The sequence below is a fragment of the Haemorhous mexicanus genome, chromosome 1 (assembly GCF_027477595.1).
Source record: "Haemorhous mexicanus isolate bHaeMex1 chromosome 1, bHaeMex1.pri, whole genome shotgun sequence".
NCBI classification, from domain to species: Eukaryota; Metazoa; Chordata; class Aves; order Passeriformes; family Fringillidae; genus Haemorhous; species Haemorhous mexicanus.
Genome location: NC_082341.1, coordinates 125,535,519 through 125,552,286, shown reverse-complemented (window position 1 = coordinate 125,552,286; position 16,768 = coordinate 125,535,519). Strand labels below are relative to the sequence as shown.

General features: G+C 40.1%; 1 protein-coding gene across 8 annotated transcripts in view; it reads left to right on the top strand.

Moving 5' to 3' along the window:
• The window catches only part of EYA1 (EYA transcriptional coactivator and phosphatase 1), a 159,212-nt gene that overhangs the window by 113,740 nt on the left and 28,704 nt on the right, over window positions 1-16,768 (top strand). For all 8 annotated transcript variants that reach the window (XM_059862108.1, XM_059862097.1, XM_059862089.1 and 5 more), the window contains one exon: window positions 5,595-5,684. In XM_059862108.1, the coding sequence (XP_059718091.1) occupies window positions 5,595-5,684 (90 nt within the window). The remainder of the gene's footprint in view (window positions 1-5,594; window positions 5,685-16,768) is intronic.

Sequence of the window (16,768 nt, the reverse complement as noted above, 5' to 3'; positions counted from 1 at the left end):
GGAAGAATGCTTTTGGACATGGCCAGATTAGTCTAAAATTTTTTACCTTTGATTTTTTTTTTAAATCTAAATATTGACTGATGTTTTCAAAAGTCTGCTTATGAGTCAAACCTTTATATTATGCGCAGTCTATAAATCATAACTGAACTGATGAATATGCCTACAGACAGCAAATTTCCTTGGTAATTCCCAGATGATTTTAGGTGAATAAGAACAGTTTATGAAAGGAATGTCCTTATGAGATCAGACTTCTTTTTGTCAGGATTGTATTTGAAAACTAACAGCTTGTGCTAAAATTTGTCATAGCCTTTTATGTTCACCTCCTGTGAGTTATAACTGGAATGTGATTTTTTGTTAACCTCAAAAATTTCTACATGTAAAGAACAACTACATAGTTTTGTCTGTCTTCATGTAATGCCTCTGTCTTCTTGTAAAGGTTCTATTTAGCACTAAAAGTTTTACCCTACACCCAGATGAGTGAAGGGCAAAGCTACCTCCAGTTCAGTCTGTGCCTGGGTCAGGTTCTGAGTTTCTCTCAATACCTTTTTGCCCTATACAAACCTAAAGAAATTCTACTTTTCAACCTTTCTTGCTTCTTCAGGTAAGGTTTGTTTGCAGAAATGTTTACTGTAATAAACAGTGTATCTGTTTGAGGAATATAATTAGGTTTTTTCATTATATGTCAGAACAGCAAGTTAATTCAGCAGCCTTGGTTTCCTAGGTGTTGTTAGTTTATATTTAGTTAATTCAGCAGCCTTGGTTTCCTAGGTGTTGTTAGTTTATATTTAGATAGTAAAAAGAAACTAGAACTCAAATGTTTCAACAATTATTGTATGGATATGTATGGACAAAAGCACTATAGAAGAGTATTAAATATTTACCTAAAGTTATTTTCCATTTTTCAAGCTAAAACCAGCTTTTGTGTGGTATTCCAAAATCTATGACAATTTAGTTCAGAATGAGGAGAACAAATCCCAGAGCTCAGAAAAAAGCTCAGTGAGAACAGAGACTCACCACTGGCTTTTGGCCAGCAGAGTAGCTCTGGAAAAGCCTAATTAATTAGTCACTGCCATAGAAGTACTAATGTGAGCATATTTTTTCCATTTGTTACTAGTTCCCTGTAGTGGATTCATTAACTGGGATGTGAACATAAACACGTTATTGCTGGATGGTTGAAGCTGAGGAAAGTGGCTGGGATTCAGTTGCAAAGAGATATAAATATGTGTGCTTCAAGGAGAGGGCTGACTCCCAGTTGCAGCTCCATCACTGCTGGCACTGTTTACATAAGATGCAGCTTTTGCCCAGCTGGCTCTGGTTTCATGGCATCTGGCACACTATTCCTGCATTGCTAAATGACACCCAACTGTTGATGTAGAGAGGAATGATGGCATTGCTGCTTAATCTTTGGATAAATACAAAATCTTTTTGGTGAGGGGTAGCAACATGCCTGTCAGTGACTCTCAGATGATGTCGTGGAACTGTGCCATTCTGGTTTTCTTTTCTTAAGGTTTCATTCAAATCAGAGTGTCTCTTGGGCTATTGACAGCTTCAGACAACAGTTAGTAATTTCCGAGGATGTTAGAGAGACAGTGTCAAATGTTCAAGGCAAACATGCTAAAACATGAGAATTTTAGGGTTTATTTGTGGCAGCAGAAGGTGCATGTTTTTAAAAGACTGTTTGCCTGTGATTAACGGCCTTTAAAATCAGAAATCCAGACCATAAATTAATCTGGAAAAAAAGAAAGTTGAGGGGAATTATTGTTCCTTTCACCTGTATTCTTGTTTATGAGCAATCCAGCATCATGTTCTCTTACAAATCTGCACGATGATGAAGGCTAGAAATGCCCTTTTAAAAAATTAAATCTAGGGTGATCACATAATCATTAAAATACAAAAGCTGGATCTTCAAACAAACAAAAATGTCCTAATTAAATAATAGGGGATTTGGCAACTTGGCATTCAGCTCTTTTCATAATGCCTGAGTGAGTTTCATGGTGAATGACTATGAATGATGTTCGGCCTTGCTGCTGAAGGGATTGATTTTCTTTGCCTAATTCGCTCCTTCATTCTTCCTAATTCTTCCTTGTGCCACCTTTTTCTGTACCTTCTTACTTTTGCCTCTGTTTTAATCACCTGCTCTCCTTTAGCTGCTATTGTGCTCTATTTTCTTCCTGCTTTTTTCCTTCAGTTTTGTTGTAACATAATACCACCTTTATTTTTCAGTTTACGCAGTCATGGCAGAAATTGCTCCATAAAGCACTACATTTTTATTCAAGGATTATTTAAATTTAGTGAATTTAGTAGAAATGCATGAAACTCTAAGAATATGTCCTTCCAGACAAAAACCAAAACATTTCCAGTTGCTTTTGGATGTTTTTAACTATGTACAGAGAGAGATGTATTGATCAAATATAAAGCTACCAGTTAGTTTAATTGACATCAGGGCTGATTCCTTTTTGGCATTTGGAAAAGGTTGGATCCCTTTAAGATCTTGGAGCAGGTGAAAATGCATCCCAGCATTGGCCCAGAATACCATGCTCTTGACATACATTTCCATCCCCAGTGAAAGCAGTTATATGCAGAGGTTTTAAAGGAATTTTCCTTTAATTGATAAGCTATTTTATTGTGGTTTAATAAACTTTAGAGATTGAGAAAAACAAAGCCTGGTTTCACTTAACCCTTCATTTGTGACCTGTAGGCTTAAGTGGAAAATAAGCCTGGTACCCAAAGTGAACTTTCCTGTTTTTCAGCTTCTTGTTTCTCCACAAAACAAAGAAATCAAGTAGGTAGAATTTAGAAATGACATACAGGCAATGTTTTGGCTCCAGTGCCAGTATTCAAAACAAAAGGCCTACTTAAGCAGTTTGACAGTGGTATTTCTTTTCTTTAGTTAAACTGTACCTCCCTCAGAGATTTGTACCTGATTTTGACCATACCTGAAAAGACACTGAGTGAACCTGCAAATCCCAGGCAACAAGAAGAGATTGTTAGCTTTCCTACTCATTGTGTGACACCTCACAATAATTAGTTAGCAATTAGTGGCTTAAAATTGCAAAAGAAGGGTGGGTATGGGATTATTTTTTTAAAACCTTGTTCTAGCCTTGTCTTTTTTTAAAGTTTACAGCCCCTACTGTAATGTCTGATGGCAGAGTTTGATATATTATGATGCTTTAAACCAAGGTTCTTGTGCTTTTCATTAGAGCAGTTTCAAGTTTGTGACTACACAGATATTTAAAATGCTAATGCAGATAATTTTTTTGCTTCTGCTAAATACATAGCTACCAAGAGCCACAGTTTAACATAGTTTTTGTGTTAAGTAGAACTTTTTATATAAAAAGATTGTGTTTAAACTAGGAGTTAAGCTTTCTTTGAAAAGCAATCCATTTAGTTTGTGTTATTTAATCTGACACTTTCAGTAGGTGCCAACGAGTTTCTTATCTTTTTTTCTGCCTATTTAATTTAACTAATAAATGACATTATTTTAGTATTATTTTGGAGAAAACCATTCTGTTTTATTTCTGCCATGTAAAAATACCTTGGAGTAAAATGGGTAGAAAGCTTTACAAAAACCCCTTTTTACAGACTCAGAAATGTGATAAAAATGTTCAATAATAAAAAAAGCAAGTTGTGTGCACTGAAATGTAAGATATATATTTGCAGACATTAGTTTAAAATTAATCAATTGGGGTCACAATCAATATCATGCTCTGTTGCCCATATATTCTGCTTTTCAAAATGATGTTCCTGTTTAGGGATGGAAGTCAGAATGGAATTATTTCTACCTTGTTGCATTAGTAGTTGATACTCAAGATCAGCTAGTGATCTTCATTTGCATCTTAGACCTTTAGCCCATCTAATTCCTTTAAGAACTACAGTAGAGGCTCCTGTGAGGTGTCTTCTGTTACTGCTCAGGCACAACAAAAATCTTTGCCTGTTTAAAAAAGGAACAAGACCGATGAGCTGTGTAGGATGATGAGTTGCTAACTGGGCACAAAGATGAGCAGAAATGTCAAAGGGAAAAGAAGCCTCAGACCCAGCTAGAGAGAAAATACCACCTGCTTTCCACCTCACATGGCTACAAAAGTAAAGCAGAGGAAAGCACAGGTCTACAAATAGAGCAATATTAAAACAGAGAGACAGAATACTTTTGTTCATATTTCAAAGTGTTTCCATTTGAACTAAGAAGCCAAATATTCCTTCTTTTTTTTTTTTTTTTTTTTGACTGTGCCAGTTTAAATAAAAGACTTATTTTTAAGGGCAAAGCTCATCAAAATAGCATGATGCAATTTTTTTCCCCATTTATAAGGGCTATTCTTTTTTTTGATTTTAAAAAACTTACTCTTAATGGATGTGAGTTCAAGAATAGATGTTTTGTCTGCTCAGTGTAGCTTTGCTTTGGAATTTCAAAAATTCTTTTTCTGCATAGCAGTTCTTGGGTTTTGGCATTTCCAGAAGGCAAACAGGCTGCCAAATCACCATTCTTTTCCAGCCCTTCACTACTGACGCATTTTGCCTTTTTAACCAGTAGTTACAGAAAAATGTTTGAAAGTTCAGAGATCATGTTGAAGCATCTATTAATTTGATTTAGAGGTGGAAAAAAAAACTAAGGACTGCATCTTTTGCTTTTTAACTGTGACTTGTCATCAAGTTTAGAATATTAGCTTATTTTAAGTAAAATATTGGTTGCCACTTCTTCAGTTCTATTTAAAATATAATTCCTAACAAACTAACATCATTAATAGAGGCTGTTATGGGATAATATAACATGCTCTTTCAAACTCATGCTCCTGTGCTCTTGGATAGACTTGGCATTATAAATGAGAAACTCTATATCAAATGTATGTATTAGGCTCTCTTTTCGATTTTTCAGATTGAAAATATATAAAACACCAAAAAAATCAAAACAAGACAAACATCTGTAATGCATTTGGTAACCACAATGCTGAACATGCTTTTTGAGTTTATTAGCTCAGTAAGGAGTAAGTTGTTACGGTAATTTCTGTAGAGAAGTTAAAGTGTGTTATGTATTAATAACAAACAATAGTTTTGTTCACTCTGCATGGGTGGGCCAAGCTGGAAACATAATTAAAGCTTTTTTGACAATCAAGGAGTGGTTTTAAATATAATTACCATTTGCAAATAAAACATCAATAGTTCTTTGCTTTAAAGTCAGTAGGTATTCCCAGGACTGAATCCTGTCATTTGTGACCAGTTTATTTTGAGTAACAATAGAATTATCATACCCCTGCTTGATCATAAAACTTGTGAACAGTTGTAGAATCTGGAGAAGTTTTATGTGAAATGGATTTGCTCTTTCTGCACAGAGAGCAAAGAGCCAGTGCCAGGGATGCATGAGGGGGACCACAGAAGTCCCACTGCAAAATCAAGGAGTCAGTTGAGTTTAGGTAATATTTTTGAGTGTTACTGGGAAGTGTTGTGGTACAGGGTAAGACAGTTACTGAACTGAAACTGACAAAGCAGATGTTGCATTTGATACAAGTAGTATGTTATGAAAAGCTGTTCCTCCAGTTTGTATTTGGGTATGTGTGGTAAGCACAGTATTGATGGTGCACTTGCTTAATTTCTTCTTTAAGGATCCTCCCACTTCTGTGTCCCTTGGACTCCGAATGGAAGAGATGATTTTCAATTTGGCGGACACACATCTGTTCTTCAACGATTTAGAAGTAAGTGTTCATTCTTTTAAAACACACAGAGATGATCTAATATTTAATATTTGTCTGGTTTTATGTGTTGTCAGATGCTTTGACAATTATTTGCAGAGTTTCAATACAGAAATGCTTAGAAAATAGCTATATAATTAAGTCATTAGGATATATCATAATATCTACACCAAATGTCTGAACTGGCCTTCAAAGGTTGCTACAGTTTAAATGGTAGAGTTTTGTCCTCAAAGGTTTTAGCAGTTATGATGGCAGTAGACAAGTTTCAGAAGTGGATACACCGAAGGAGCCTGTAAACACAGAGAATTCAACAGTCTGCACAGGCCATTAAATATTAAACTCCAGCTTCTATAAACAGTTGATGGCTGGGTGCAGATTTCTTTCTTACATCCCACGGTGGCCAAGTGTTACCTTAGCCCCAAGGGACATCATAAATGTTGTATGGGCTGTCTGTGGGCTGTTCCTGGGGCTGCTGTGCCTGCAGCAGGCTCGGGGTGTTCTGTGCCAGGGTGCCTCTGCCTGCAGCGAGGAGCTGCATGCCTTGCCAAGGGCTTTTTTAGCCTACACAGCCTATGGTTTGGCAATGCTTGGGAGAGCCTTCCAAAGCTGTCCAAACTGCTGAAAGAGACTGTCACTGTAATGCCTGGCTGTTTCATCTTAAAAGGGAAAAAAGCAATTTCTGATCACATTTTAATAACGCAAAAACATGAAAACAGTCAGATTTCTTTCCCATCATAGTGAAGACAGCTGTTTATTTAAAATCCAGCTGTTAAGCAAGCTTGTGGTGGGGCTGCCAACACACATTAATCATCAAGTTGTTGTTTTGCTAGATTTTAGAATAGTGTGTTATTCCAGACAGCAAAAGAATCTAAAAGATTCAAATGCAACTTTTGCTGATCAAAGTTAATTGGCAGCAATTGGCCTTTAAATATTTCCTGATGTTTCCCTTTTCAAAATCAAGCAAAATACACCTTATTCAATAGATGAGCCAAAATAATTTGAAAAATGCCAGTGTGTGATAGACCTCAAATGTGGTTTGTCCAACATCTGTCCTATATTTTGATTTCTTTTCATCTAAAAAGAAACCACTCACAGATTATTTGGCATCTTAGAACGTAATGAAATTATTGAACATGCTTTTTTTTCTTCCATTCCTTAGAGTGTTTATTTTTTATACTCAGAGTAAAATAGCTGGTTTCTTTACATTTTAGAGTAGCATTTTCTTCCATTAAGGTAGCTGTATTTAAAGATATGATTGTTTTGGATAGAAGAAGCACCAATAAATTGCATGTATAAGACTTATTTTTCAGATTTATCTAAAAATATAACAATGCTAGTTATTTTCCAACTCTGTTTCTGATTATATTTCATTTTAACCAGATCAGAATGAAAAAGTACTACTCTTTCAGTATTTAAATATATTTAATAAAGTCCAGTGTGTTTTCATTTGCTATGCAGAGCCAGATATGTAGCTACTTCATACAGGATTGTCAACCTCACTGACTTTAATGGAAGCTAATCAATCACATCGTAGGGGTGGTAGATTATCTTCTGCTAATAGACATGTTGCAGCCTTAACAATACAGCACAGTAGTTCATTCACTCAAGAGCTTTGAAGCTGTGTATGAGAAAACAGCTGCTGGTTCATGGAGGCAGAGGAGCTCACTGCTGAGCCTGATTCTTTGCCTTTCCACCATAACGAGCCAGTTTATGTTGCATGTCCATACTGAAGTGTAGTAGTTGGTGTCTGTACCCTGGCCTGCCTTCCTCATACACAGAGGCACCCAGGAGTGAGCAGCTGTGTGCATGACCTTGTACACCAGCCCTAACCCTTATGGCTGGGGAACACGAGCTCCAGTCTGAGGGATCATGCCCTGTCCAAGGGGTGAAGAGCACGTTCAGTGTGCATAGACAAGCCTTCAGAGCACACAGTGAAAGGGTGTAAGGGAGCCTGTACTTTGTGGGACGCAGCATGTAAGGACTAGGCCCCACAGACTGGGGCTTTCAGTTCACCAGCAGTGACACAGTTTTTTGAACATGTCACAGAAATGTGGTGTTCTTGAAGGAGCATGTCCTCCTGGAGCCACAGTTTGTCATTCTTGTGAGCATCACCATTATCTAGCAGGGCCTGCCAGTTTCCCAAGGGCTGTGACCTCAGGGCAGATTCCTCACATCCATCTCAGAAACTCAAAAGTCCTTGCATGGTGTTTGGAAGTTCAGGCTGCTCACAGCCTGTCAGGCTTTCAGCAAAACTGTGGGCAATTTGGTTTGGATATGCCTCAGACTTAAAGCATCTATTCTCACGGATGAAGAACTGAGTCTGAAAGATATAGCTCAGGTCTAATCTTTCCAGTTCATCAGCACAAGTATCTGGGCTATTGGGATTGAAAACATTTGTAGGCACCATTGCCTGTGAGCTGCAGAGCTTGGGTATCCTTGCCCAGCAGTAGTATGAAGAACAGCAAAACTGGATTTGGAACATATCTTACCCACAAAGTAGATGTGTCTTTGAGCCTGAGCTTAATTCAGAGTGGGAACCTGAAAGCTGATGCCCTCTGTCTCACCCAGGCTCAGAGGGAGCCCTTCTTGGCACATAGAGAGGCAGCTTTTAAAGGCAGGCAATCATCTGTCATAGCTTTGGCCTATGATGCACATTTTTCCAGATACCACAAGTTAATGTTTTTAAATAAAAAAAAAAAAAATCTTCTTTCATCCAACACATTCCAGAAAACTCTATAATCAGAATAGCTCTCTTATTATCCAACTGAAAATACTTTTTCGTCTTATAAAATGCTGAAGTCTGATTGAACATTTTGAATGCAAAGGGCAGAATTGCAGCAGTGATCTCTGAAGCACAGTTTGATTTAAGTGGCTTTTCAAAGCACAGCCTGGAGATTTAGTAATGTTATTAAGTTAAATTCTAAACTTTGGCAGTCAATTTTTAGTCTGTGTAAAGTGAACCAATGCCAACCTGTATCAGTTGACTTTAGTAGGGGGCACAGCCAGGTAAATGAATAATCTATTTTTATGCATGTTGTTCTTTATGTAATAATCATAGTAATGATAATAATAGTAATATTTGTAATTGAAAATTTCAAACTCATTGAAAAAATTCAGTCAGATCTCTCTATCTCATTCTGAAGTCAGTATTCTCTTTCTGGATGGGTGAACTACAGTTAGATTTGCACCCTTGTACTAGTCCTTATTTTATTGCTTTGAAAAAAATAAAATAAATTCCTTATTTCCTTCACTTTGCACAGATTTATTTAGAGCAATTAATTCCAAAGTGATGTAATAGCAAATAATTTCTGATCTTTAGGAATTTTCCTTAAACAGCATGTTAAAGGAGTATGACGAGATATTTAACATACTGAAAAGAAAAATATTAATGTTTACTTATGCATAATTTGATCTAAGTACCATAATAAACAGTATTTTCATGCATTAGCAGTAATGTCATAATGAAATTATAGAAGTGTACTAGGCTAAACAGTAGAAGATAGTGCTGTGTTCTAAAAATTTAGATTCCAGAATCTGTATCTGGGCTTCTGAACAAGAGGGTTTGGTTTTCAGTATTGAAGTTTTTTATTTAAATGTCTCATATTCTCTGGTTTATAGTTGAATTTTAATTGTGTGCAAGAGGGAATAACTTCATTGACGTAGTGCCCTCAAGAGAACCACGGTTATCTCATCAGAAAACAATGTTTGATTTTGCATGCTGATTATGTTGTGATAGGGATAATAAGGTATAATATTTTAAAGGTCTATATGGAGCAATTATACATATTATTTATTTTAGGAGGTATGCTCCAGTGTTTTAGTGAAATGAGCAACTTGATGATAGGACTGAGACATGACATCCACTGAGGTGATCAGCTCTGGTGCAGGTGTGTTCTACAGCAGAGCAGGGCAGCGTGGCTCACAGCGGGGTTCCTCAGCCAGGGAAGCCCCAGGGGAGCACAGAGACCCGCCAGGAGCTGGCTGCTCCCATGAGAGTGGCTTACTCTCCTGGCATGTGCGAGGCCAGGAGTAATGGTGGCCAATCCCTCTTCCCAAAGCAGGCAGCCCTAGTGAGCACTGTGGCCAGGAGCACGTGGCCAGGGCAGGCGTAGTGTGGCTGCTTGCTCAGCAGGGTGTGCAGGGAAGGTGACAACTCAGAGGAGGGACATCCACCAGCCAAGTGCAGACATGTGAAGTCTGCCAGCAACCAAGCACCATTCTGTAGCCATCTGCACAGGTCAGGGGCACTCATCCCAGCTGACTCCCAGGGCAGAATGGTGGGCACTCATCTGAGGGCAAAGGCTGCAGCAGCTCTGATGGGGGATCTGCACCATCTGTCCTGACAGTGGCCAATGCCTCCACGCAGACAGGGCTGCTGAAGGACAGGACTGCTGTGCAGAACTCAGACTGCAGAATGTGAATAGAGGCTTCTCCTGGGGCAGAAACCCTAAGGGATTCCGGAGTGTGGGTAGTTTTTTTCATCAATTGTCCCAGCCATAAAAAAGGAGTTTGAAAGGGCAAGTCAAATCTGGCAAATTGACAAATGGTTGCAGAACTGGTACCCCAGAGAGACATTCAGGTATTTTAGAGAAAGGAACTTGCTTGAGAAACATGGTCTGGTGGGGCTGATTGGCTCCATCTGTCAGAGAAGAAGAGCATCTTCAGTCATAGGCTTGAGGAAGAGCTTAAACTGGAGGAGAGGAACCTCAATCCATCCCACTCTTACCCATCTGATACCTGTGGCACCCATAGGTATCCACAGTCTGGAGTGGGATCACAGTTCAGCAAAAGAGCACCTGAAGAACAGCACAAAGGAATTCCAGCCACTCCAGCCAGTAAGTTGGCTTCATGCTTCTATGCAAACACACACAACCTGGGGAGTAAACAAGGGGCGATAGAGGCATGTGCATGCCTGCAGGTCTATGATCTTATTGGCATCACAGAGGCTGGTGGGATGACTCTTGTGACTGGAGTGTTGGAATGAAAATATGCAAGATGTTAAGGAAGGACAGGCAGGGGAGACAAGGAGGGCCTGTAACCCTCTGTGTCAGTGGATGTCAATGCTGGAGTGCATGCAGCACTGCCTGGACATAGTTAAGGAGCCGACTGGAAGCTTATGAGACAGGATTACAGGGAGAGCAGGGAACAGGTGACATTAAGTGGGGATCTGCTACAGACCACCTAACAAGGAAGATTGAGTTAGTGAGGCTCTGAATAGACAGGAACAGCCTCACATTTGCAATTTGTGGTCCTCATGGTGAGTTTCAGCCACCTAAATATCTCTTGGAGGTACAACACTGTGGGCCATAAGCAATCCAGGAGGTTCTGTAATGTGTTGGTGATGACTTCCTTCTGCAAGTGATGGAGAAAACAAGGAGAGGCGCTATGCTGGACCTTGTTCTCACCAACAAGGAAGGACTGGTGGGGAATGTGAAGCTCAAAGATTGACTGCAATGACCATGAAAAGGTGGATTTTAAGAGACTTGGGGCAGCAAGGAGGGTGCACAGGAAGCTCACAATCCTGCACTTTGGCCTCTTCAGCAATCTGCATCTGGGGTGAATCCAGGTAAATCTGGGTACGTTCTATATTGGGTAAATCTGCAGCAGACTGGATTGAGAGCAGTCCTGAGTGGAAGGACTTGGAGGTGTTCATTGACAAGAAGCTAAACATGACCTGGCAATGTGTGTTTGCAGCCCAGAAAGCCACTTGTGTCCTGGGCTGCATCAAAAGCATGACCAGCAGGTTGAGGAGGTGATTGTTCCCCTCTGCTCTGCTCTCCTGAGATCCCACCTGGAGTACTGTGTCCAGCTCTGGGGCCCCAGCTAAAGAAGGGCATAGAGTGAGTCCAGAGGAGGCCACAAAGGTGATGGGAGGATTGGAGTACCTCTCATATGAGGAAAGGCTGAGAGAGTTGGAGTTATTCAGCCTGGAGAAGAGAAGGCTCCAAGAAAACCTTATTGTGGCCTTCCATAGAGGGGAGAGGCAGAGAGGGATTTTCACAAGGTGTCATGAAGTCACAGAACAAGGGTGGATGGCTTTAAACTGAAAGAGGATAGGTTTTGATTAGATGTTAGGTAGAAATTCTTTAGTGTGAGGTTGGTGAGATGCTGGAACAGATTGCCCGGGGAAGCTGTGGTTGCTCCATCCTTGGAAGGGTGCAAGGCCAGGCTGGATGTAGCTTTGAGCAATCTGATCTATTGGAAGGTGTCTCTGTCCATGTCAGGGGGCTTGGAACTGAATGAACTTTAAGGTCCCTTCCAACCAAAACCATTTTGTGATTCTATCTGCATCTTTAAAGATACTTTTATACTGATACTTTTAAAAGTTTATTAATTTTTTTGGGATATCATGTGCATATGATATGTTAGGTATCAGGTGCAATGAGGTATGTTAAAGATATTACTAGGTATTGGTGGCTGTGAATTGTTAGGAACATTTTATTTGAAAAAGTTTGTTGAGTGCTTTGTAAACTTTGTTCTGAAATGACACCATCTCATTAGATCTATTCCTTTAGAGGTATATGCTGAAGCTGAATATATCACTTATTAAGTCTTTTCTTGTCTAATCTTACCTAAAATTTAGAATACTTTTTGTTTTGCTTTGTTGAATTCTATAGAATTAATTAAAAATCAAAAGCAAATTAATTTGTAGTTTTATTTCATGGGTTTTTTTTTTTTCTTTTAGGACTTTTATTTCTCGTTGTTCATTTCACGTTTTTTGGTGTAGGCTTTCGTGGGAAGGGTCAAAATAAGATTCTAATGATATTATAAAAAATCAATTTTTCCCACCTTTGACAAATATATAGATGCATGGTCATGATTAGCATTAATTTTTCTGCCATTTGTGAAGGATACATAATGCACACCCATGGGTTCACAATTCACTTCTGTTTGTGGAGTCATGCAAAATGATGATATGTGTATGGGAGTAGTTCATAATGAATGGCAGTGTGGTATGAGTTTTCAGGCTACATTAGTTGATATATTTCTCTCAGTGATAAAAGACCAGGGAATGCCATAAGGTACTACTGTCAAGCAGTAACTTTGCTTTTTTTAGGAAAAAAAAATTAGAATAGTCAATTATATTCTAAAAATTTAAGGATGATGACCTTGATTAATTTTTTCTGAGACTGTTACTTAAAATCCACTTGGTGTTCCACATCTAATGTGTTTGTGATAAAAATTCAGAGCACAATCTCTTCTGTGTGTCAAAAAGAGCTGCATAACTGCTATGACATGAAGAATGGGGCGTTACTTCACTTTCATAACCTTTAAGGCACCTCATTAGCATATTACTATGCAGGGACCCCTCTGGAAAGCTGCCTGTGTTGGAGTTGCACATGATTTCCAGGAGATGAATCTCTGTCATTAACCACAGCTGGCTGGACCATCAGCCCAGGGCAGGCAGTGGCCGAGGTGCTCCCATCCCAGCCTGGCTACCAGGCAGCACCTTCACTCCTCTGTCCTGCCCACCTGCCACCACCGAGGTTAGCCAGTCCTCAGGCACCCAGGAGCAGGACAAGAGCAGCCCATTTCTCTGCCTCCTCACTCCATTAAATAAAGTTGGATTAATACAGAGACATTTCACAAATCCTGCATTTTACACATATGGGAACATTTCCAGCTTTAATGAAGCATTGAGATGCTGTCTTCCACAGATGCATATTCTCACAGTTTAAAGCAGAGAATAAGCAGCATTTATGTCCTTGCACTGTCATTCCCTGTGTTTGCTTTGTAAACCTCCTCCCTCCACCCACAGGGCAATAAATACTTCCAGGACTCCTACAAGTCTGTAACTGCTAGCTTGAATTTACTCAGATCTAGAAGTTGATAGGGAGAGATTAACAATCAGATTTTTTAAATGAAAACTGCTTTAGGTGGATTGTTTCTTGTATAATTTACTATGTGGAAGTTCTGCTCTTGTTTGTGGCACTCAGCCATTTGACTGTGAGTATTTATCAACTCTCCCTCCTATTCCTTTTCAAGCTCAAGGCAGTGTGAAGGACAACTTTTTTACTTGAAATGTGGAGATGTCTGACACCCAGCAGTATGCTGAGCCCCTCTGTTCCCTAAAGGAGCATAAAGGACCTCTAAGGCCCACATTGCAAGGCAGACTCCCGTGTCGCTAGAGCAGATGGGGATACACTCTGCACTAACACCTGGCACTACAGGGATTTCCAAGATGGGAGATCACTGTCAGAGCTCAGGGATAAGAAAGGGAGCAACTAATACCCAGGACAGCATCCATAAAGCCTGATCATGGAGCATAGCTCCTTGAACATTAGTTCCTTTTTGGCCTTTGCCTTCTATTCTTACAGGTGAAACCTGGCTGCCTCCCTGCTGCTGGAAGCAAATGTACCCTATAAATCACTTCTGGCACTCAAGGAGACCTTTTTTCATGACAGGGACATATATCCTCTTTTCATCAGCCTGAACATTTCTCCTTTGTAGGTATCAGTAACACCACAGGAGACTAAGTGACTTTCCTCACAGGTCCTTCAGTGGCCGTGCACACAGCTATGTCCCCAGTGTACCACGCAGTGCCCTGTAGGAATGCCTTTGAAGCAATACAGCCATATGTTCTGTTTCTTTAATCTGAAGGAGAAAGGGAAATCATTTCCTCTCAGACCTGGGTCTGAGGTACTTTAATACGCCACAGACTCTGACTGGTAACTTTTAGCACAGTAGCACTCCAAAGGATGATTTAGGATCCTGGGCATTATGATAATTCACATTATTGAATTCATTACTGGGTTCAGCAGGCTTACTGTATGCAGGTTATTGCACATCTCAAAGAACCATGACCACTGAAGGGCAAAATGCTCTTCTTTCTGAAAGCATTTTAGCACATCTGGTCCTAGATTCAAATAATCTAACAAATGAAGTGCTTGGATGCAAGCCAGCTCTTAAGTGCAGACTTTGAGCAAGCTCCAAAGCAACTTGGGAGAGCAGGTTGGCCACTATTAGCAGTGTAGAAGTCCATCATTTATTCTTCCACACCTTGTAGAAATGTCATGGAGCCAGCTTTGGACAGCCATGACAGGTCTGGCATTGCCTAGGTTTACAGAGATCCACGATCAATGATAGGAGTTGGGGGAGCTGCAGTCAGACCAAGGAAGTGCAGAAGGACGAATGTGAAACACCATTACCAGAGGGAAAAGCTTTCTCAACTTCTCCACAAAATAAACATCAGATCAAGGTCATTTTGTGTCTAAAGCTGTACCCCAAGCCCTGAACACTGACAGGGTGAGCCTCTGCTGGCAGTAGGTACTAATCACTTGTCTGGAGCATATTTTACAAACATATCTATGTAGGTGACATGACACGAGGTCTGTGCTTGTGGTTGCCGATACTTTGTAGTTCCTCATTGCTGTGCCTTAGTCTTCTTATCCTGGTGATGACAAGGATGATATTTACAGATACAAGGATCATAATTCTGTCATAAAGTACTCAAGAGAGAAAAGCAGCAGTTGAGTCTGGTGATTATAGCAGTTGTTATTGTGTACAATTGTAGCTGGCTTTCTAACAAAGCTTCAGGTTGGTCTCTTTAACATATTAGTCCTCAGGAACATACTGGCACAACTTCTCTCTCTATTGACACAATTAGGAAATATGTGTATTCAAACAAGGGAAAAGAAGAAAAGTACCAAAAAATTGCAAATAGTCAGCCAAGAAAGCTTTCCAGTTTTCCGTTGTATTTAATTTATTTTCTATTGTTAGAGGGTTTTTTGTTTGTTTTTGTTTATTTTGTTTTGTTTTGTTTTATTTGTAGTTATTTCTGTAAGTTGTACTTGTTCCAGTTTGAGTTATTCTTACATTTCAGGTAAGGTCTGATTTTTAAAGCCACAGGTTAAAAAACACCCCAACATTTAGAGCAGAAGGGCATCAGTCATCACTAGTCATGGCAGTGTTTCAGGTGTGTGTACTTGGGAGCTAGCAGCTAGTAAGAACTCCATGTAGTCACCTGGTACCAGGGCTTCTGTTTGGGATACCTAGATTTTGCTGTAGTATAAATCAGCTAAAGACTAGGCAGGCATGCTTTGTGAAGAAATACATGGACATGCAAATTGCCCAGTACAGTATAGAGGAGTCACAGAATGGTTTAGTTTGGAAGGAGCCTTTAACAATCATCTAGTCCAACCCCACTGTCGTGGTCAGGGACATCTTCTACTAGACCAGGTTGCTCAAACCCCCATCCAACTTCCAGCAGTCCACATCCACAACTTCTCTGGGCAGCTTGTTCAAGTGCCTCACCACTCTCACAGGAAGGAATTTCTTCCATGTACCTATCTGAATCTGTCCTCTTTCCTACCCCTTATTCCTTGTCCTATGGTAAAAAGTCTGTCCCCACCTTTCTTCTAAATCCACTTTATATTTTGAAAAGCCACAGTTAGGTCATCCCAGAGCCTTCTCTTCTCCATGTTAAACAACCCCAGCTCTCTCAGGCTGACTCACAGCCCGCCTCTCTTTCCTGTGCTGAGACCCCCTGAGCTGGAAGCAGTTCTCTATGTGGGATCTCACCAGGGCAGAGAAGGGGAAAGGGGAAAATCACCTCTCTCAACCTGCTCTTCAGGCCTCTTTTGGTGTAACCCTGTGTACTGTTGGCTTTCTGGGGTGCAGGTTGCATCCAGGGGTTTTTATCCACTGGAACCCCTAAGTCTTAACAGGGCTACTCTCTCTCAGTTCACCACCCAACCTGTACTGATATGGGTGATTATCCCAGTCCAGCTGCAACACCTTGCACTTTATTGCAAGTCATGAAGTTCATATTAGCCCACTCCTCAGGCCTGTCACTGTCCCTCTGGATGACATCCCAATTGTCAGTGGAATACATGCTGGTGCAATAAGGTGTATTTTCCCCAATTAGATATTCAAAGGTGTTCCTTCCAGTGGCAGAACTAACATTCTTGTCCCTTTCCCAGGAAAAAAATACCAAATGCTGGCATGCTTTCCAGGTAGCAATTGTACCTCCCCATTACAGCTAGAGTCTGCAGAGTCTGAAATATCAGATTTAGGATCAGCTACGTCAGGAGATAGTGTGTTGAAGGACAGTGGTAAGGCACCTGGAAGCCATTGCAATACCTGTA